Here is a 22,686-nt window from a genome sequence, read left to right as displayed (position 1 = left end):
ATATGCGCAGTGCTTATTTGAATATGCCATACATATTCCTGACAGGTAATCTATTCCTAACGATACTGAGGAAGGCCTACAGGGCATCACATTCAATGTTAACAAGTACAGGGGAGTTAGCACGCTTGGCATTTAATTCACATTCTTCTACCTTTTTATTCTAGATGAATGACCTACTTTAATAAAATTATTGGTGCTAATGTATTTTACTGGTGATAGAATCATTAGTAAGATTTAACAGTTGTGTTAACTCTAACAGTTCATGTTTCATAACACTGCAGTCCATAGTTGCATTTTTCTGTTATCATGTTTGCTTAAATAGATAAAAATGGCAATAGACAGATTGCTCTCAAAACCAATTTAGAAATCCAAAGAGGAAAGCTCTCTGTTAAAGTTTGCTGCACACGTTTCAATATACCGAAGCTTATTTACAATTGGTTTGGAAAACAAAGAGAATCTAGTCTGGAAAGAATTAGGTTTTTATCCTGCGAACAAACACTTGCATAAATACAGCCCCCACCATTGTTACAGGTTTACATATTTTTCTTATAACTATTTCAGTGAAAATAAAAACAATTCTTACTGTTTTCATCAAGGGGATAAAATGTTTAATATACAGACAACCAAATATGTGAGAACCAGACTGCATTTCTTGTCTGCCAAATTGCCACTGAGTTAAGAGAGGTTTTCGCAGGTGCAAATATGAAACGTGAGCAAAGAATATATAATTAAGAATGCTCTGAAGTCCTTTTTCTTGAATAGAGAGTGGGTTTAAGATGCACAGAGGTTATTTTTCACTCTTAGCACCCTTTTTATTGCATGAAAAGCACAGCATTCTACAGGAAAAAGGACTGAAATTGTTCAGCCTTCTATCTGTTTAGAGCTGTTTCCATTATTTGTTGTTATTCTGCATTTACTTCTTTCTTCTAATTTCCAAAAGAAACAAAGACTCACAATATTACAAATGAGTCAACATTCACAAATGAGGGTATATAAATATCAAGTATACGAACATGTGCTTAAACATTATTAATGCAACCGAGAACCATGGTTAGGCTGAAGAAAAAATAAATTACTAATTCTGTTAGTAACAAAGCAGAAAAGATTTTTTTTCTTTTTGAGACATATGTATAGTCTGAGACATGTACAGTTACCATGCAAGGCTCACTTTATCAGGAAATTCTCCTTGCATAATATTCCCATACATCAACATTTCAAAGTGTATTATATATACTGTGTATTTTGGGCACTTGATAAATTTTGTCCTTATGTGGCTGTGGCTCCCCTCAAATATGCTGGAAGTAATAAATTGCTATAATCAAATCTAATTTCTGAAAAATACCTGTGGGAGTAACAAACAAAAAAGCACGTCTTGTAAAAAAAATGATAAATAACACAGAAGGTAGCAGTTTATTATAATCAGCTTGGCATTGAATTACAAAATTAAAATTATGTGGCCCTTGATAACTAACCCTAGCTATGTACATGATCTGTGGAATTATGTTGACTTATTTTGCATTTCATAGGAACAGTTCAAAGAAATATAATAGAAAAAAATTGATAGATTTATCACAAAGGACCCTGTAGCACAGAATATTTTGAGAAAAAAATCCATTTATTTTGGTCTATTAAGAAAACTAGCATGGAAACGATTTGCTTAGAAGTCATTAAGCATAAAACATTTTGAAAAAGTGTTAATTTCCTAAAAGAAACATCTATGCAGTAAGCAAATTACATTATTTTTGTGACTTATTAGTATGGAACCATGTAAGCTAATGTAGCTATGCCATAAAGAAACTTCTAAAGGGTTGATTAAACTAAGCTTCAAGCTGTAGTTTGATAGAATTATTAAATTAATAATTTTTCAACAGTTAATTTCATTCACTTTTATAATCTGCCTTCAGCAAAGAAGTTTTCTATACCTTTCATTTAGAAATCAAGTGTGTTTTATTTCCAGGGAAAACAAGAAAAATGGCTCCGAACTCTTGCATTACACATACCAATAACATTTGCTTTGCACTTGCACTGTCCTGAATTTTGGTGACAGGTAATATCTCCATTGACTGTCCCAGAGGTATTACAGTTACAGGGACTGCAGCCATCAGGGTTTGACTGTTGCAGATTGTAGAATCCTTCCTGGCACTGATTGCATTGTCTGCCAGACACATGTCTCTTACAATTACACTGGCCTCCAATCTAGAAAGATACAAAATATTATAGAGTGATGAACATTATCTATTTTTAGATGATACATTCATTAGCAACAGGAACAGGAGTATGAGTTGGGGAGGAGAAAATTTTAAATGGAACAGAAAAGAAATATAAGTCTGTGTAACACTTTTTTAATTTGTTGAGAAAGAGGAAAAAAGATAAATATTGAACAGAGTGTAACTATTCGACTTTTAAATAGAGTTTAAAAAGTCCCGTTCTTTCAAAACAGAAGGGAAAAATAACTGAATAAACAATGCAACCCTATTTGCCATCGGGACAGAGAATCTGCAAAGAACATTTACAAAATTGCATGGTATAAATGGTGACATATTAAAACAAATAGTACTTTTTTGAATCACAGTTACTGCAAAGAACTGCCATCTTCAAAGGTCAAGTTTTGCAATTTCTGTTCTGACCATATGCTTCTTTATTTTAGTGAAAACGTAAGAATGAAAGTAAGAATGGAACACAGTTGAAAATTTTCCTTTCTTATTACTCATCCAAGATAAATTTTCCTTTACTGAAGGATGTGATCCAACAGCTCAGTACCTGAAACCCTCTCCCTCTTTTCATGGTTCGGCTGGTGTTCAAAATACTCCACTTCCGTGGAGGTAAATAAAGGTCTTCACCTACTCCCTAAATGGGTAGCATTGCTATTCAGAAGGAGTTGACACATCCTATGTTATTCCTGGACCGTGATCCAGGAGTATGAGTCTCACATCTTGTGCAAGATTAAAGGGTTCCTGAAAAGCTACCTCAATGTCTGAAAGCCAGAAAAAAAACCCCAAACCAACAATCTCTACATTCCTCACTTTCCAATTTGGTGGGAAAACCGACCACAGGGAAAGGGCAATGGCACAGGGATGGAGAAGCTAATGAAAGGCATCAGTTAATGCACAACACAGACAAAAACCAGCAAGTCAAAGCACACCAGGATGCAGGAGATGTGAAATGGAAAAGGTTTGGGATTCATAATAAAGGAACAAAAACTAACTTTTCTAACTCAAGTGTTCTGGAAAATGCAGATGGCAGCAAACCAATAAACTCTAAAAATAATAAGTAATTTTCTTTGGGTCAGTGTATTTTTTTTCTGCACAAATATTTCTAAATATGGAAAAGTACAGTGATTCAAAATTCGCATTCATCTATGACATCAGCAGCTGTACTTCAATGTAGTTTGCTTTTAAATGGCTACCAGAACAAAAATTTCTCTTAATGGTTGCCTTTTTCATCTTTAATCTATAAGTCAAGTAAAGCTGAAAGAAAGGAGAGACAAAGCTACTTGGAAGTTCCACTTAAAATAAATGCTATTATCACACATTCAATTCTACAATGAAGCTCTAAGCTTGGTTAATACAAGACAAAATAGAGTATTTCAACATCTAATAGTAAATTCTCACTGCAAAAAATACTGAAAGTTAGAGAAGCATGTACTCTATCCCTTCCTCATAAAAGGATTCTGTAGTCCATAAAATCTCTTCAATATGATTTAATGATAGAGATCTATTACCGATTTATCAGCCATGTTTTTCAGGAAAATGAAGATATTAAAAAGGCAAGACAATATTTTTTTTATAAAAGACAAGACAACAGCAACTACAAAAATAGTTAAAAGACCACAATAGCAGAAAACACAGCAACAAGGATTTTTAAGTTAATTCCCTTTTAGACTGGATTTGATCTAGATGTTTAGGGTATTATAAGAGATCCAGCCATGCATCACAGCCATTCATCAGAGAACTCACATGTGAAAAGAAACTCTGAGTTTAATCCTAAAAAAAAACCCCTAGTTTAATATATAACTGCACAAGAAATATTTTGTGTTAGTGACCACAGAATACTCAGACTACACAATAGCACTCAACTCATACTTTAAAAGTCTTTAAAGTTACTCCAAATGCTACCACAGGAAGGAAAGCATTACATGCAAAAATTCATCTTCAATCAGTGAAAACTGAAGTTAAACTGGAAGTTAAATAAGATAGGATAACCAACACCAAATTTTAAAACTAGAATAAGGCAATACAAAAATGAGCTTTTAAACAAGCAACATGCCTAAATCATGAAGGAAACAAAAGTTTTTTTAAATGTCAGAAGCAAAGGAAGACTACTAGAGAATCACTGTGCGAAATAAATAATTAAGTAGTATGATTAGCAGACTCAGAGTGGACATCAGAACTTTTCACTAAAAGGAAAGTGCAGCATCAGTAACAGGCTTCCCAGAGGGGATGTGGAATTTCTGTCCCCAAAGGTACCAAGACTTACTCAGACAAAATCATGAATGACTGGATCTATCACTGACAACAATTCTGCTTTGAGCTGAAGCAGATCACCAACTAATGCTTTTATAATTATGTGTAGCATTCAGGAAAGAGAACCACAACAGAGATTGCAAAGAAAGAATTTAATAGCTTTTCACTATGAAAGAAGTGCTACCTTTCCATATTAGGAATGATTTTTAAGACTGGTTTGAAACCAAAATGTCAGAAGGAAAATATTTTAGCAAAATCTTATCGTCAAAAAGTGACTAAACATGAAACTAAAGTTCTAGATGAACCAAAACATAAAATTACTGAGATGTTACTTGCTTAAATCAGTATCCACAAAAGAGAAATAAAATTATAAAAGTTACATCAATCTCCTTAAAAGGCTGTAAGGAAGTTTCCAAGATCTACAATCTAATTTGTATTATTATTCTGTATTCTATTAGAAATTAAAACATGTTTGATATATTGAAGAAGATTGGTACTTTTTTTCCAAAGAAAAATCATGCTTCATGATTCTACTGCATTTCTTCAAGTCAACAACATCTGGAAATATCACATATACTGAACCAAATGGATGATCAAAAATTCAAATTAATTTCTACATCAAGAAGTACAAAGTTAATGCCTGGGAAAACCAATGCTGACTATTGGTAGACAGTAATGAGTCCAAAATTAGCTATTTCCACTCAAGAATGGAGATATTAAAGCTGTTCCATTTCCCCTACAAATAATTTGAAAGCTCTGAGTCTCTTAAAGTGACAGGAATACTGGAATTATTAGGAAAAGAATCGAAAGGTATACAGAAAATCTCACTGTGTAATAAAAATCCATTGTATAATTTGTATATCTGGGTACCATCTCTAAAGTAAAAGAGGTTACAGAGTGAGTAGAATAAGTAAAGATACAAAGGAAAAGAGATTGAAGATTTTTCAGTTTGGAAAGAGATGACTAAAATGAAGGGAATACATGGTTATAAAATCATGAATGGCTTACAGAATGAATATTTATTATTTCTCATCTATAAGATAGAACATCCAGGAAATCATCAGAAAGTAAACTTAAAAGAATGAAAGCATATACAGTACAAGTGTATGGAAAAATAACACTTTTTTTGAACTCCATTAAAAAATGAGTTAGATTAATTCCATATGTGGATGCCAAACATGGTCACTCAGATGAAAATCCTGAGTTTGTCTCAGGAAGTCCCAAACCCATAAACAACTGGAATCTAGAAAAGTATATCACAGAAGGATCATGCTTATGGTAACCAGCAGAGAGGATGCTGTGCTAGATGAGTCTCATTTCATCCAGTATAGCTGTTCTTATCCTGAATACATGGAAACCCAAGGCTAATTGTGATCAAACAGTAGCTCTTTCCTGATGCAACACATGATATGTGTAGATTGCTAAGTGCTAAGAGGAGCAAAGAAACCAGTATGTTCAGCATAATTTCGTGTCAAGCTATTACAAGAAGCAGTAATTTTCATCACATTTGGTTGCAGAAAATGTATGTCCCCAAGCTTTCTCTTAATAGCTTAAAAAAAAATTATGCTTGAAGAATAAATGTAACTCTTCAAATGAGGGAGAAATATCTGGTTTTCTGGTCAGTTGAAAAATTCAAATTTTCCCCAGGATCCAGCCAACAAAACCATTTGGAGATCTTCACATACAAATAATAATACTAGGGCTTAACTTGGGGAAAGTTTGGCTTAAAAATGGGAAATATAGAAAAACAGTATATTTCATTTCTCTCTACAGGCAGAGAGAGAGAAGTGCCAAAATAGTCTGGGAAATGCTTGGCAATGAATACTCTTACAAAGAAGTTGTACAAGCTGACAAATATTTATAATGCTACAGAAACAGGTACCACAGGATAAAACATGGAAATCTACATCAAAATGGGTAGAATAAGCCATTTCTGTAACATGTATTTTTATGCACTCTACACAAAAATCTAAGTGAATTATGAAACTAAGTGATTACTGTTGTTATTACTATTTCTGTAAACCCAGTTTACTCTGGAAACTATTACATCAGTGAGAATATTGGTAGCAATTAATATCTAAAGATTTTGTTAACCAGGATTTCATCAGTTGTGTACTGGAGATATTACTGAACCTTCCCCCTCCTCCCTCTGATTCAAAGGCTATCTGTCATTTAAAGAAAAATATTTTATTTATGCTGGTTATAGAAGAGCAGAAAGCAACCTGTTCTCCTGTTGCTTATGTCTGAGAAGCCTGGTTCTGATCCAAACAGTAAGCAGACAGAAACAGCCTGTGTATTAATATTACCATCTTGGTACTAAATCACTTATGGAAAATATCTGTCTAGATGGGTTACTATGAAAATGAGCCTAGCCAAGCATTACTACCAAGTGGTGGCGTATCTTGGGACCTCATAATTACAATTGTTATTTGATACAGAAAATCACTGATGCTGAGTTGACATATATCCCTTGTGCCATTTATAATTTAGGTATGAAATACACATTAGTCCTATATCCTTGAATGTAAACAGTTACAAAACCTATGCAAGAAACCTTCTCCTGTACAAATCACAGCTGCAGCACCATTGTCCTTAATGCGGAAGCTGACTAGTTAAGGTTTCTGAATTTCAGATATACTGAGCAGTTCACACTGCTTTAGACTCTAGTGATACCGCTTTTTAGCTGGAGAACACTTTAACACATCACATCTAGAATCACAAATTCCAAGAGGTGCCTGTTCAGGAACTCTTCCGATGTCCAGTTACTAAACTGATAGGAGGACTTAAAAATAGATTTAAGCACCCAGGACAAAGGTTGACATATTCCAAAGAATTGTCTCAATTTTTGTTTTGAGTACCATAAACTATTTATTTAGCCACATCAGTCATCTAGTGACGTGTCACAGTATCAGAAACATAACTTCTGACTACTTAGGCTCTTGATGACCGTATGTATTCTTAAAGTATAAAATGGAGTTTTATAAAAATATACGTAGCCTAAGTTTTTCTGAAATTTAAAACCATCTTTTTCCCCTTAGATATGCCTATAATTTCAAATTGTTATTCTTTGGTGTCTGTAATAGAAGCAACATACTGCCAGAAATGTAACCAGAAAGTCTCTCCAATTCCAGAGAATAAATATGAGATGAGCCTTGATGTAACTAAATAAAAGAGTAATGCTGACACCTTTCTAAATTTCTTTCACCAAAGTTAACTTCCAGTTTTGAAGCCCAAAACACATGACAAAAATAATCTTTTGTGATTGGCTGAGTCATTATGATTTCAATTATTTACCAGGGCAGAAGCACCTTCCCTTGACCCACTGAAAATGCAAGTTTTAGGACACTGCAAGACTCAGGGGTATATTCAGGTCTGGCATGAAACTCTTGCTGTTCATCCTGCCATCACCAGTTTTGCAATTGATTGGTACCAGTCTCAACGTTCTGCCTTTTTGATATAAATGCTAATTATATACTTCTCACTACCTTCTCACTTGATGCAAATCTGGCAAGGACCCCAGCATCTAGTTGTCTGCAATCTCAGGAAGTGGGAGGGGGGAGCAAGGGGGTTGAGGACTTTTATTTTCTTTTCCTTTTCTTCAGTTTAGGAAATGAGAACTGTATGGTGTGCTGGCTCACACACATAGGTTAATGGTCTGACACCAAATACCTGAGAGTATTCTCGGTATGTCAGCTTTGGGAACTGAAAATTGAATAAGCAGCAATAATGAAGTTCCTTTGCACTCCCCTGATATCTCTTCTTGTCATCTCTTATGATGACTTTCAAAAGTCAGTAGCTTTCTACTACTTTTACTCAAAATGTACAATGAGCCATTTACCCTCTGTTCACGACACTCCAAGGGGTGGGAGTGGATCAAATACCCAAAATAAAAAACTACCACAGAAAACCAAGATTTCTACTGTAAAAAATCCATCAGAAATAAAGCTACGGAATTATGTAACATATAAAGCTCATTTTCCTTCACTTTAGCAATAGGATTAAAGGCCTTCTATGAAGGGAAATCCAGGATTCAGAGGACACACAGTGTTTTATAACTTGATTTTTTATGGACTCCACTATGCACGTGCTTTTCATTTACACATTTGCATCCTATACATTCCTTATTCTATTTGGTATATCTGTTGTCCAAAATACCCTTAATTAACTGCTTTAACCTATGTCTTTTCCCTCGTAACACACATTTCATTTATTTATTTATTGTCAATCAAAATAAATGGGTTGAAAACAGTGTAGGTGGATAAGTGAGAGCAGGGGAATGCTCATTCTAATTTTAGATAAAAGAATTATTTCAGAACTGAAAACAGAAACAGAAATACTATTTTGGTTTAAAAAAAAATATATATATATATATACACACAAATGTATAGCTAGCCTTTCACCATGTATAAAATAAAATTAGATGAAGCATTCAAAATTCTTAGTGAAAAAAATAAGAAATTCAAAAAAGAAATATTTAGAGAGTGTACAGAAAGGTGAAATCTGACGCCTGTTCAGAAAGTTACCTGGTAGCACTGTAATCTGCTTTCATTTGACTCTTCAGAGAAAACAGTAACTAACATTTTGTTCATTTTCTTGCCTTAGAAAGAGTTTTCTTGCAAGATGAGACAATACAGCTGCCACCTTGACAGAAGGCAATTAAGTCTTTGCAACTCTGAACAATAGCCTCTGCAGTAAAATACCATTTCCTTGCAACAATAAGTACATGATACATATTTATTTGGATGTCAAGAGTGAATTTTTAAAAGTCATCCAAAGCTGAGTAAAGAAAGATACCTAAATTCACTGAGACCAAAATAGTACTTCCAAAGATTAGGTAAAAGCAATAGCAGCACTTCCAGGTTTGCCTAAAAACAAACGTCCAGGAAAAGAGTGCTTTTTTTCCCCAGCTTTATATATGGTTTATTATAATAGAATCATGAAAGGACTACAAACTGCCATGCCTGACTGAATACATAAGCATTCGTAGAGCAGTCTGGGTAAAAAGCAGCACAGGAAAATGAGTAAAGGACTGCAGTATAGGGGCCAGAAGAAATTAATCTCCAGCTCTCCATACAGAGCAAGAATGATCACATCAGTAGTATTCTGGCAGAATTTTCTCATGTGTGAATGGTTAGGGAAAAGGGAAGAAGGCAGCCAGTTCTTCTTTCAGTTTTATAAAACTCAAGCACCTCAAATAGTTCATCTGGATTTCTGATTGTTTGAAATATTTTGTGACAAACATTCACAAAGAGGATGCAACCATCTTTTCTACAGTGATTAAATGTCGATAAACAGAAAAGAAGTGGACAGCTTATCAGGCTGTAGCAATTGTCTCTTGTATTCACCAGTCTCAAAAAAATATCTCTCTCTGCAAAAACACCTAATGAATTGCTCATGAATGCACTGCTACACCACCCTTCTAAAATGCTACTCATTACTATATGCCATGAAGTTAAAATTTTGAAGTTTTTAATATGTTAGTTTGCACTTTAAAATACAAATGAAGTCACACACTGATCCCTAAGTGAGCATGATCTTCAGATATATGAGAACTGAGAAACTATGCAAGGGAGAAATGCTACATACCTACGTCCATTGCTCACCAAGGGTAGAGTGTAAAAGGTGAACAGGTATAAAGTTTTCATGATCAGTCCAAAAGACTGAGATGGTAGTAACCGTGTTACAGTAAGCTCTTCTACCCATCTTGTAAACTATCTACATGAATAATACTGTATTTGATGAGTAAATATTCTATCTGTGTGATTCAATAGATTAATTTGTGATTCAACGGATTAATTTTGGAACTCTCTACCTCTTGGAACTTAGTGACACAAGCGGCACTTTGCAAAAAGAAAAAAAATGTTGATGACCTGAAGAAAGTGGTGAGTTATGCAGTAAAAGTGTATTCTGCCCCATTTTTGGCAAATTTCCTTGAAAATTATGAATGTGATGTGACAATTAACTTTCACGAGTAGGGTCCTTATTCCTTATGATTCCATCTTCCACAGGTCAAATTTGGAAACACTTCCATCAATGATGCCTTCCTATTTCATGTAATTCATTTCAGCCTTTAGGCCCCAGCCTTATTAATCTATTCTTTAATGCCTCTCAATCATTTCTCCCTGCTCTGCTTCTACTGCAGCAATTGATGCTTTATTGAGCAATACAGTCTCCCCCATTTTTCCCATTTTATCTCCCCGTTCATACTTTCATAGTCAAGCCTCATCAACATTCTTGTATACCTCAGTATAAAGCAGTGATTTCTGTAAACTACTCTTCCTCTTATTATTAATCACATCTAAAGTTGATTTATGTTAAAATTTCACCACAAACCATGGGCACATAAATTAACATTTGCTTTCATTCTTCCTATATCTTGAAAAATAGTCCTAACATGATATCTGCATTTTGCAAGGTTTTTTTTTTTTCCATTTCTATGTTGCTGGCAAAAAGCATCACCTTCAGAAGATTGAAAATTATAAAATAATTGTTATTTGTACTACAAGGGGTTATTTTAAAAAACACATTGTGCTAAATTTGCATGTCACTCAGAATATGCACCAATGTGAAGGTGGACTGAGTCAAACTGGGCATGTACCTGTACCACTACAGAACTGGAGATGAAAATACAACAGGATCCACAAGAGTTCACTTTTAAATAAAATCCAGTGAAAAGGGCCATATGATGAAAAAACCTAGAGATTGCTTTATTAATAAGAGTCTTGAAAAAAGAACAGATAGGAAAAGTGGCAACAAGCTGAAGAAGTTCTACCTCAATTACCAGTAGAATAAATTCTACCGTTAAAATACATTTCAAAGAAATATTTCTTCCCTATTCCTAACAAAATTTAGATTGTGGCAATGGACAGGACATATGTGAACAGAACATGAAACACAACATATCTTTTATAGATGTTCAAGATTTTAATCAATTTTCCTGCCTTTTTTCAACATGCATGTTTTGAATATTATAGATAGTTTTATTATCAGACTAGACATTTTACATGTCAATGAGGTCCTTTGGCTTAAAAAGCATAGTTGACTGTGTTCTCTTTTCAGCATCACTTTCCTTTTTTTTAATGGACTTTATAAATTAAAAGGGAGATCAATCCTTGTCTTATTACAGAGGAAAGCAGCTTTGTTCTAGTTAAATTTCAGGCTCAGCTTATTGCCTGGATTTTCAAAACCTGCTGGTAACTTTAAGACAATATAAAGACCTTCAAAAACACTCAAAACCTAGAGGTTTTAACATTACTGAGTGCACAGGTATCTGTTAGCATCACAAAACTACTATTCATACAGCATCTTTATGTCTGTTGCTGATCTAGATGAGTAACTCTCCAGCAGTACATCTCAAATTGCTGTGTTTTCTCTGCTTTCAATGTCTGACATAAGTCAATTATCATTTTGAAAAGGTTGAACTTTAGCATTTTTTTATAGACCAGTTACCACCTAAATATATTTTGTAAAATCTTACAGCTGCCAACACAGCTAATTAAAATGTTTTCTCCTTTTTCTTTATTGAGGCTACTTACATTATCACACAGGAGGCTCTGATTTTTGGTGCCTGTTGCATAACAGTCACAGGGTTTGCAAACATCAGTGGCTGAAAGATCTGCACCTGCTTGTCTGTAATGGAAATCCTTGCACAGCTCACAGTTCCTTCCTGCATGAAAGAAAGGTTATGCATTATGGCTTCCAATTCATTAAAATTAGCTGTATAATTCAAAATTAAAGACTATTCCTTTGAGAGAATTTTATAATTTTCAGGACGTCCATTTTAATGCACCTTTCATCTCTACCTGCCAATTTAGTGATCCAGAGCATATGAAACAATGAACCTGTTACAAACTATGTTTTACTCCATTAAACTTCCATCTGTTATATAATACCACACTTATATAAAAGCTGTGCCATGCAAATGCCTATACATTTTTTTTTTGAAAAATTATCATTGAACCTGAAACTTTTCTTTTTCCCCTTTACTAGACAAAGCCAAGAAAACTGAAATAGAAGAAAACTGTTTTAAAAAGTATTCAAATACACTATCTACATTGAATAAAGATCTTTATTCAATAAACAACAAACTAACATTTTTGAGATGTCTGTTAAACTGGTCCAATTAGAAAAATGATATTCTGGATTTAAATGCTCTAGCACATGTAACAGTGAATGAATGTAGCTTTGAATCTATATGTTTTAATTATTTGTTAGAATGTTTTTTGCACAAAAGTTTTTATACAAGATTGGATCAAGTTTTAGCAGTATTTTCCTATGGCCTAAGAATTGACACAACTGTTACTACTGCACCATCTGAATAGTTTAAAAATACATACACGTGAGAATTTATTGGACTGTCAGCCATCGAGCACTGCTAATCTCAGCTGACATAAAACTCAGCCAAAAAGTGACTGCAAAACAAACAGTCCATTCTCTTTGGTGTGACTCACCAGCTGTGTTGTGCTGACAGTTATCACACACTCCACCACCGCCTCTGTAGCGTTCCTGAGGAAAAGGATCCACTGCTAAGTCATAGTGGCAGCTCACTGCATGGCTGTAACACTGACACGGTTTGCAATTATAAGCATGAACTTGGTCACCTGGACGAAAAGGCTTGTCATTGTATAATGGCAAGCAGCGATCACACTGAAATAAATAATAAATAAAATACTATTTCTTAGAAATTAATATTTCTTTCTCTCACAAGAATACTATTATAGTCTCTATATTGATATTTCATTCTGTGTTTTACCCCATTTAAATATTAATAGTATTGGTTTTAGACAAAAAGACCGATGCTTTCTCGCATACAGGAAAATAACAAATCCAACATTTTAATTATTATTATTTTAGGGTTTTTAAGTTAATTAAACACAACAAAAGCAAGGAAGGTGGGCAGAAGAATAAAATTTTAAGTATTTAGATACTCAACACAGGCTAACATCTTGAGATTCAGATTTACCTAAACTTCTAAGGATGCAAGATTGTGCATGCTGCGTTTGAGGCACAGAAGACATATTCACCTAGTGCATCCATTTGGATGGATTTTAAACAATGTTATTGTAGTTTCTAACATTGTAGTAACTGTACTTTGTACTGTCACCATTTGACCTTGTGAGTGAAACAAAAGAAACAAAATACATGGCAATTTTAATTTCCATCTTTCAGATGGAATTTAAATGCTTCAAAATAAATTATTTGGGCAACTACTTTCTTTTTGAGGCAACTTCTGTCTTCTTCAGTTCCAGAAGTGTGCTCATGGCTATTATTCCAAGCATTATTATATCTAGGCCAGTGTGTCTATATCACCTATATGCTGACAATTAGGAAACTGTTGAAGTTTCTAAACTCTTCCTCACCGCTGATGCTGGGAAAGCATCAACTGTGGGTAAAATGAGAAACTGATTTAAAAGCCATAAGCTTAAGATAGTCCAAGAATTGCAGACCAGTCACAATTCATAACAAAAGTCACTTGGGAGACAAAATGAAAGCATAAGAACTTGTCTGCTGAAATTTAGTTTTAATAAATGAAACTAACAGTAAGCAGTAAGATAACAATAGCTACTGCACATTTTTGCCATCTGTTAAAAAAAACCCCAAAACAACAAAAAACCACAACATCACCCCAGTGAGGAAAAATCAGAGTTTTCAAAATGAAAATTAACAGGGCTTCACTTGAGACCTTGAACTCTGGCCTTTCTTTATCAGAACAATCGTTGCCTAATTGTGATTAGCTCAGATAAAGTACACTAAGGGAAACACCTTGTTTCTTACTGCTACACAAGTTACCAAGCTCAAACTTATTCAAGTCCTTCCTTCATCCACATCCATCTTCCCTGTCCCTTTGTCTCTGCCTTGAGGAAAATCAGCATTACACAGCACCAACATGAGACAAGGGTTCATTCAAGCATGGCACAACCTGGGAAGCGCAACAAAGAAACAAGCTCCCAGCCAAGCCATCCAACTCATGCAGCTTCCTCCTCTCAGCATGCCTATGGAAATATATCCTCCTTGAAAGGAAAACAGCACAAGAATAGCTACCAACCTGCCAGCCCTGAGTTTCCATTTGTGCATGGCTAGCCACACAGCAGCTAAAAGCATTCATCATCTCATTTCAGATTTAATCTTAGATCAGTTACTTATGCACACCTGTGCTTGCACCTATTGTTAAACAACACAAGCACTAAGGAGTAGGAAAGAAAAAGATGGCATTTGATTACACAGGACGGAGCCTCTTTGAACTATGTCTCTTGTTCTGTGGCTTAAAACTTTAACAGAACTTTAAAGAATCACAGAATCATTAAGGTTGGAAAAGACCTTTAAGATCATCAAGTTCAACTATTAACCTAACGCTGCCTGGTCCACCACTAACCGATGTCCCCGAGTGCTACTTCCACACATTTTTAAATACTTCCAGGGACAGTGACTCCATCACCTTCCCTGGATAGCCTGTTCCAATCCCTGAAAACCCTTTCAATGAAGAAGTTTTTCCTAATATCCAATTTAAACCTCCTCTGGAACAACTTGAGGTTGTTTCCTCTTGTTCCAATGCTTGTTACCTGGGAGAAGAGATTGACTCCCACCTGTCTACAATCTCCTTTTAAAAGTCTTGGCAAAATGTAGTCATTCAGAATTGGCAATGAGTGTGAAACAATTGTTTTTCTAGCAGTTGTCACATGCGTATGCAAAAAAATGTGAACTGGTCTCCCACCTCCCCCTGCTGTTTGTCACACCTTTATTAGGTTAAGAATTGCATTTAACTTCCAGACCTCCAGTGTTGAACTTTCAAAGATGTACATGGCTTTTAGGTAATATCTGTTCCAGCACAGTTTCACTCTGCTCTGAAGACAGTCATCCTAATTTCCTCATGGCTTTCATCAGCACCCTCATTACAGCATTTGACTATCTATCAAGACCATGTGCTATCAGAGCTTTGAACTGCATCTGTCTCTTGTGAACTTCCCAAAGACTATAAAGGGTTTTTAAACTTAAAAGCCAGGTTTTACTAGGAAAAAGAAAAAGGAAAAAAAAAAAACCAGAACACTCTAAGTGACTCCAACTAAGGAAGACAGAATAGAAATGAAGAGTGTCTTATGGGGTTCCATCCTAACAGCCCATGTATCAAAAAGTGCATTTTTTTGCTACCTTGCTTCCTTCTGCAAGCTGAAAGTCTTTGTTATTGAGTGACCACTTAATGTACTTAGTATTAACAGCTCCTCAGGTACTATGTATCATTCATTCCAACATATGATACAGATTGACCTTTAACTAAGGTTTACATAGATTCTCCTGTAACAACATGAAAAATCTCATTTATATAATTCTTAATAAATCAACAATGCCATATGCAGTTTTCAGACTGCAGATGTTTCAGACCATTAATTATTTGCATGTAAAACTCTGAACACCTGAAGCCTTTACCGTATCCAGTCACTCTCACTTCCATTCATATCCTTTGAAGCATTTTGTTTTATTTATTTTAAATTCTATTTTCTATTATTATTTGTACAATTATTCCCATATATTTTGCCATTACCTTTCTCTATTAAGTTCTATATGATCAATTTAAAGGAAGCTCTGAGTTGTAAGGTAAGAACTGATCTTCCTTGACTGTCTTGTTTTTTCATGGGCTGTTTCTAGCTTTTCATGTGACATCACGGAAAGCTTTTGAACATCCTTTTACTTGTGTCTATGAGTCTGCACATAGATGTTACCAAAATCTGGATTCCACTCTTGGTGCCTCAGTTTCTGTTTGTAAAAGGCAGAGCTATTTCTCAAAGCCGGACCCAAGTCATTTACAGAACGCTTTGTAAAAGAAGCTGAACATTTTTTTGCATAAACTGAAAGACAAGCTTTGTGAGGATTTATTTCCTCTTCTTTCATAATCTCAGTCCTCAACATCTGCAAGTCATTCTATCTTTCTATTCTATTCTTTCTATCATCTCAAATTTCATAGCAACATATTTCATCATCTTTCTTCACCAAAGCAGAACTCAGGAAAAACCAAAACCAAAAACAAAATACAAACAAACAAACAAAAACAAAAACCAAAACAAAAAAAAACCAACCAAACAAACCAAAAAAAAAAAAAACCAAAAAAAAATCCATTTGGTATGTCAAATTTCATAACATGGTGATGCAAATAACTAAACTAAGATTTCTATTTGTAATGAATTATGCTAATTTTTCATTTCTGGTATTGCTTTGCTGCATAACAGCTAGCCAGATGTATATGCCAGACAAATTCAAGATGGTAATTTTAGCTGTATTAAGTGTAAATGTGACAAGGGCAAACTCCAACATATGTTAAAAGCTTTTCAAGGATCTCTGATTTCTGGTCCAAGATACTGAAAAAACCCACCCCAAACCCAAAAACCTTCATATAACCCCTCAGTTGTGGTGACTTACTCACTGATAGAATAGGATGGAAGTTAAAAAAAGACTACTTGCTGATAGTGAAATTTCTTATCAAAAACATTTTCCTCTTCCCTATCAAAAACGTTTTGTTTAGAAACTTCATTCATCAAATTCTTACTTGAATTAAAACAATATATAGACAAATAAATTTATTTTTCAATTCCTAATTCAGTGGGGTGGGAGCCTGAAAAATAACTGTCAGCCTATAAGACAGAGTTTTACTATTGCCAATGATAGCCTAAAATCAGAATGGATTTTGGTTTGGCTTTTAAGAGTTTGCCTTACAAAAGAAAAATCAAAATCTTTAAGTTGTTTGGATTCAATGTAAAACTTTGATAAAATTCAAAGTGGTTATTGATGTACTTCTAAATATTAATTCTATTTTATTACTACTATTTTATTTCATATTTAATAGATACTGACATGGTTATTAAAGAATGAGAAAAATAATTAAACAACATCCTTATTGTACTCTGAATTAATACAGTTAATTTAAGCACTTCAATTACAGTTACAATGCATATATGCCAATTCAAAAATGTGACACTCAGTGGAACAACCCATTAACATTGACAGGAAATATCTGATAAGGCAGATACATCATTAAAATGTATTTGGTTTGTTTTCACAAGGTAGCATAAGTCTTGCAAGAGTGCTTGGTGAACTTCCAGATCTTATTAAATATTTATAATTAATCCTTACAAAGTAGCATTTCACAATGTGTGTTCTAATTAAAGGGACACTGTCAGTTTGAATTTTTTTTCCTAATTTGACCCATCTAAAAACTTGAAATTTCTGTTCAAGTCCCATTTAGACTGTAGATCTTACGCTTCTGCTTAAAAAAATGAGAAAACTTAAATCCCCTATGAAATTTGACAAAGATCTTTCACCTCATCATAAAAGCTATAACAAATGCTCACAGGTGAACATTCCTTGCTCTGTTCCAGCAAGCACTGACTGCTTGGGGTTTTTCTGATGGCAGATTAGTCTCCCCTTTGCTATTGCTGTTGCTGTTCCACATAGCCCCTTCTTAAGTTTTAGAAAGGCTGCTTCCAAAAGGCGCAAATTTAACAAGGAATACAACAAGTACTCACAATGGAAATCTAACATTCAGTGAGATTGTGGGATTCATTCTCTACATGAAGGTCATTCTTTCTTAACCTCAACTTATTTTCCTTTCTTTTTTTTTCTTTTGAGATAAATAATTAATCTAAGGACAGAATTTTTACTTTGAGCAAGTTTTCTTTACTCATACATCATTGGTCTGCCTTTGCTAAGTTGTATTTGAACAGCTTCCAAGAAAATCAAAAGCTGCATGAAATAAGTGTAAACTAGTGCCGTTAGTCTATGCTCTCCTCTACATTTTATGTAGAATACCATGACTTACAACAATCAACCCCATTTTAGTTCTCCTATGGCCAAGAATTATAAAACTATTATAAAAAAAGGAAAATTCTAATTCTGCATTTAATGTGCCTTGGTTTGCATCACGGACCACTTGAACTGCCCCCTTTCAAATGAAACTAAATTGGAAGCTGAACTCCAGGACTGTGCCTACTGCATTCCACCTACTGAATGGGTTTGGAGTCCACAGGACCAGACTAAAACCACCATGGAGTAGTACATTCACTCTATAGGACATTTGCTAGTTGCTACAGTAGGCAGAGAAACAATCTTTACTAGATGCTCCCAGCCTAAACTCAGGTTTGTATCTAATGTTTGAAAGTGGTCTAATCCTCTAACATCATCCCGAAAACTCCTAATGGTCCGTGGTGGAAATGGCTTGGGGTGCGGGAGGGAGGAGTGGAAGTTTTTTGTTTCCTTAATTAATACAAATCTGCTACGGAAAGTTTCCCTATAAAGGATAGGACTAGACTAACACACTTAACACTCTTTCCCAGGATTAAAATCCCAATTTCGAAGCTGTTCATAGGTGATGTAGACAGACAAAGGAGACACTAACATTATTTCCTTCTGTATAGCTTTCCTTGACGCATAGGCACCTATACGGTTTCACAGCTGTGTCACAATTTTCAGCATGGCCATGGCAATTACATCTGAAAGAACAATAGGCAGTGAAAAAAACAAAATATGAAAACATATCTGTCCAACAATATATACAATATATCTGTCCAACAAAGTCAACTTTGTGTATTACATAGTCTGGATCTTTATTAAGTACAAATAAATGTCACCAAAGAGAATGTTCTCAAGTCCAATAACCTACAAAAGACTACTTCACTCAACATATTTTTCAACAACTGCTTTCCAAGAGAACAAAAACCAGCATTTAGTAGAGCTACTCTTACCTTATATAATATGTAATTAAAACTGTTTTTCAGTATGTAGTAAAATTCTATTAAATCTATTATAATTATTCATCAATATTAAGCCTTACAGTGTGGCTCCAGTTTTTCAAAGAAACCTTAACCATATCAGGCACAATTTTTCGATTTGACACATTTTATGTCAGTTAAAATGTCCATTTCTTACAAAAATAAAATCTGTATAGAATATTAGTTAATAACCATACTATTCTACCTGAAGGGCTGTTCTTCTGGAGGCATGGCACAGCTTTGAAAACCATGGCTGTAATTATTTTACTGTTATACTGTCACCAAGATAAAGCTATTTTAGTAAATGCATTATCATAACACATCTAAATCAATAATCAAAATTTATTAGTAATGCAGAAAATTTTAAGGATCTTTAATGGGGTTCTTTCCCTCAAAATGAGAACTACCAAAATAATTTCAGGAATAATACTACTTATCAAAAATCTGCACCATACGATCCTTGGAAACTATTTCATTGCCAAATCTGCATATTATTTACAGGGCATAATTAGTCCTTTCACAAGACAGCACACTTATCATATACAATAAAGTTGTCAGTCACAGATAATGTAATACTTTTACTGACAGCTGACCGATTTTGAAAGGAAAACTTCAGCTAAAATGAGCTCTGGGTTAAGACTGTTAAAATTACCATGACTGGGAATCTACAACTTGGAACAGTTACTGAGGCAAAGCACAAGCCATCGTTTCACTGTGCCAATGCCTTTGCTTAGAGGCCTCAGTAATTCCAAGGAAAGGACTGCTTTTGATAGATTCCTGTATTAAGTATAAATAATTGTAAAATCATATGTGAGTAAATGTTTTAAAAACACAGCACACCAATAATTTCAATCTCGATACACTGCTTTAGACCAAATTCTTTTCTCATTCATAAATGTAAAAGCAAAAAAAAAAATTTGACTAAATTTTAGGCAGGTCCTTATATGCTTTGCACAGCTGCAATAGTAAGAGGCAGCTTGGGAAAAGCCACATAACACCTACCTTCCACTGACTGTAACTTCATTAACTCCGTAGTACCTGTGCCTGAAATTTACCCAAGGTTCATTGGTATGATACTGGCCACGGAGATGAATCCTCACTTGTGTAGCTTTTACAAATTCTTGGAGAGATGGAGTATTATAAAAATCATTGTAACCAGGTCGGTGATTTGGTTCCGGGGTAAGAACACTAAAAGTCAGATTACCACGAGAATACGGTGTAAAGCTGTTTGAATAGAGAGGAAGGCAAATTAAAATCAAAATATCAAATATTTTACAGATTCTGTCTCCTAATATCATGTTTCTCAGAGATGGTCTCCACTTAACAGTACATAGGGGTTTTTGTGCTTTCTGGGTAAAAATTCTTATGTCACTGGATTCTGAGTCACTGGAATTCAAGAAGGGAAAAAGAAATGTCCTCTGTATGTCTGTTTTGCCCCAAACTACCACCCTCTTCTCCAGATCCTAGGTTTCCAATTAAAAGTAAAGCCTCTAGCAGGCAACTTCAAAATAGGAATAAAGTGTGACTGATACAGTGTCATCTGCACTAAGTTTTTAAAAAGTTTAACACTCTGAGAAACATGAACTAGGCTTGAACCACATAAGGAAACCATTCCAATGACTAACAAAGTAATTAACAGGTCCATATTGTTAATTATATATCTTCTAAACACATTTAAAAACCATACAGAAACAATTATTATCTCTTGAATTCCAGACTCACTGGACCATATAATCTCATTTGATGAGTGGACAGAGTTAGAAACACATGCAAGTGAAGTACAAGTGAATTACTGGAATGCAGTAGAATTGAGAGTAAAACTGTATATTTAAGCCCAAGAAGGGGAAGGACAGTCCCGAGAATTCAAGCGAAGGCTGACTATATATAAACTGGACAATTTGATATGAATCATATGTTATGTTATTATATGTACTAGGCAGAGTTTAGCTATGAGGCTTCTCTCTGCAAGAGAGAAGAATGCCTGCTTATTTGCACACCTACATGAGCTCATTAAAAACAGATAACCCATGTTACCACCTGGCACCTGACATACAACATTCAAAAAATGTCACTTCAAAATATCTCAGAGCTTTTGAAAGATGAGATTTCTAGTTAGACTAGGTCTGCTGAGTCATACTCCTCACTCTTCATGAAGAATCTTTGAATTTACTGTCCCCGAATCCAGGTCAGTGTTTCACAAAAATCTCAGTGGAATATATTGGTATTTTTCTCTAGGTGATACTGTCTTCTCTTCCACTCTGCAGAAAATTAAATAAAATATTTTTTGCTGCCACGGCATGTAGAACTGTAATGTAAATGTTTAGACAGGTACAAATGGCAGACGAACACCATCATCTTGTTATGGAAGCTCCAGAAGGAACAGCAGAAAGACTGTAAAGCTGATGGCAACTAGATAAGCAACTAAGATTTTAGGGCATCTCCATGCAGTTTCTCAGGAAACCAGGAAAACAAAGGAGATCCTAAAATAAAGGTCAGCCAATATTCAGACTAAGCAAAGATTCAAGCCTCTGATAGGGGGATTAAGGAAAGCAAGCAACTCCTAACTTACACAGGTGGTACAGGATGGAGAAATAAAAACCTTAATCACTTTCATTTCCTAAAGGACACAAAGAAGTCCATTCAGTACTGGCATATGGTCACCAAAACAAGAACTCTCAAATCATGGTAAGGATTTCAAAGCCAAGGTCATTTGCCTTCCATGTCAACCCAGGGATCCTGGTTAGGCCACCAGGTAACAAGTACTCTGGTGTCTAAATCCTGGACAGACAATTTGGACACGTCTTGGCAGTTACAAGTATGTGGCCGGGAGAGAAAGAGAGAGAAACCAGTTTTGGTTTAGCGTATAGAGAACTCTGTTACACTGCTGACACAAATTTGGAGCATTGTTTCAAGAGTTACTACTCTTTGAGAACACAGAATACTCACCATTATAGAGTATATACTCACCATATATTTTTAAACAAAGCGTTCTGTACATCAGCTGTACCCAAAAATCATCATTTATGTTTTAATTGAAGGGCAGAAACAGTGCTGCTTACAAAACATTTATGGAAACAGTTCATATTTAACTCTTCAGTTCTTTTTAGAAAATATACAAATATGGATTTCTGGGATGAAAGCGGCATTACACCTTATTTGGTTTATTTATCCAAAATTGTTTGGGTTACTTAAGATATTTCCCTTCTCCTCTACCCAAGAATCAGCAATAAAGCTCAGATTCCTTTGCTGAAGAGTGGTGTCACTCAAATGACCTTATGCTCCTCTCCTCAGAATTCTGAACTCCTGGAGAACAGACAATGATGCTGACAATTGAAAAGTTTTAGAAAAGTAGTAAAAGTGAAACAACAAAAAAAGCAAAATGTCTACAGCACCTGGTAATGTATTTTCTCACTGAGTTCCAGCTAAATACTAAACAAGCCTAATACTGACTGGCAGCTGAATTCAGCCAA

The 22,686-nt window shown here is 34.8% G+C and overlaps 1 protein-coding gene across 1 annotated transcript in view; it reads right to left on the bottom strand.

The window, feature by feature from the left end:
* The window catches only part of LOC116783687 (usherin-like), a 99,287-nt gene that overhangs the window by 37,211 nt on the left and 39,390 nt on the right, over positions 1-22,686 (bottom strand). Inside the window, 5 exon segments of the mRNA XM_032681426.1 lie at positions 2,001-2,196; positions 11,999-12,129; positions 12,914-13,109; positions 18,844-18,937; positions 20,219-20,440. Coding sequence (XP_032537317.1) covers positions 2,001-2,196; positions 11,999-12,129; positions 12,914-13,109; positions 18,844-18,937; positions 20,219-20,440 — 839 coding nt within the window.

The sequence above is a fragment of the Chiroxiphia lanceolata genome, chromosome 3, assembly GCF_009829145.1.
Source record: "Chiroxiphia lanceolata isolate bChiLan1 chromosome 3, bChiLan1.pri, whole genome shotgun sequence".
NCBI classification, from domain to species: domain Eukaryota; kingdom Metazoa; phylum Chordata; class Aves; order Passeriformes; family Pipridae; genus Chiroxiphia; species Chiroxiphia lanceolata.
Note: the sequence above shows the minus strand (reverse complement) of the source record. Positions and strands in the feature narration are given on the sequence as shown.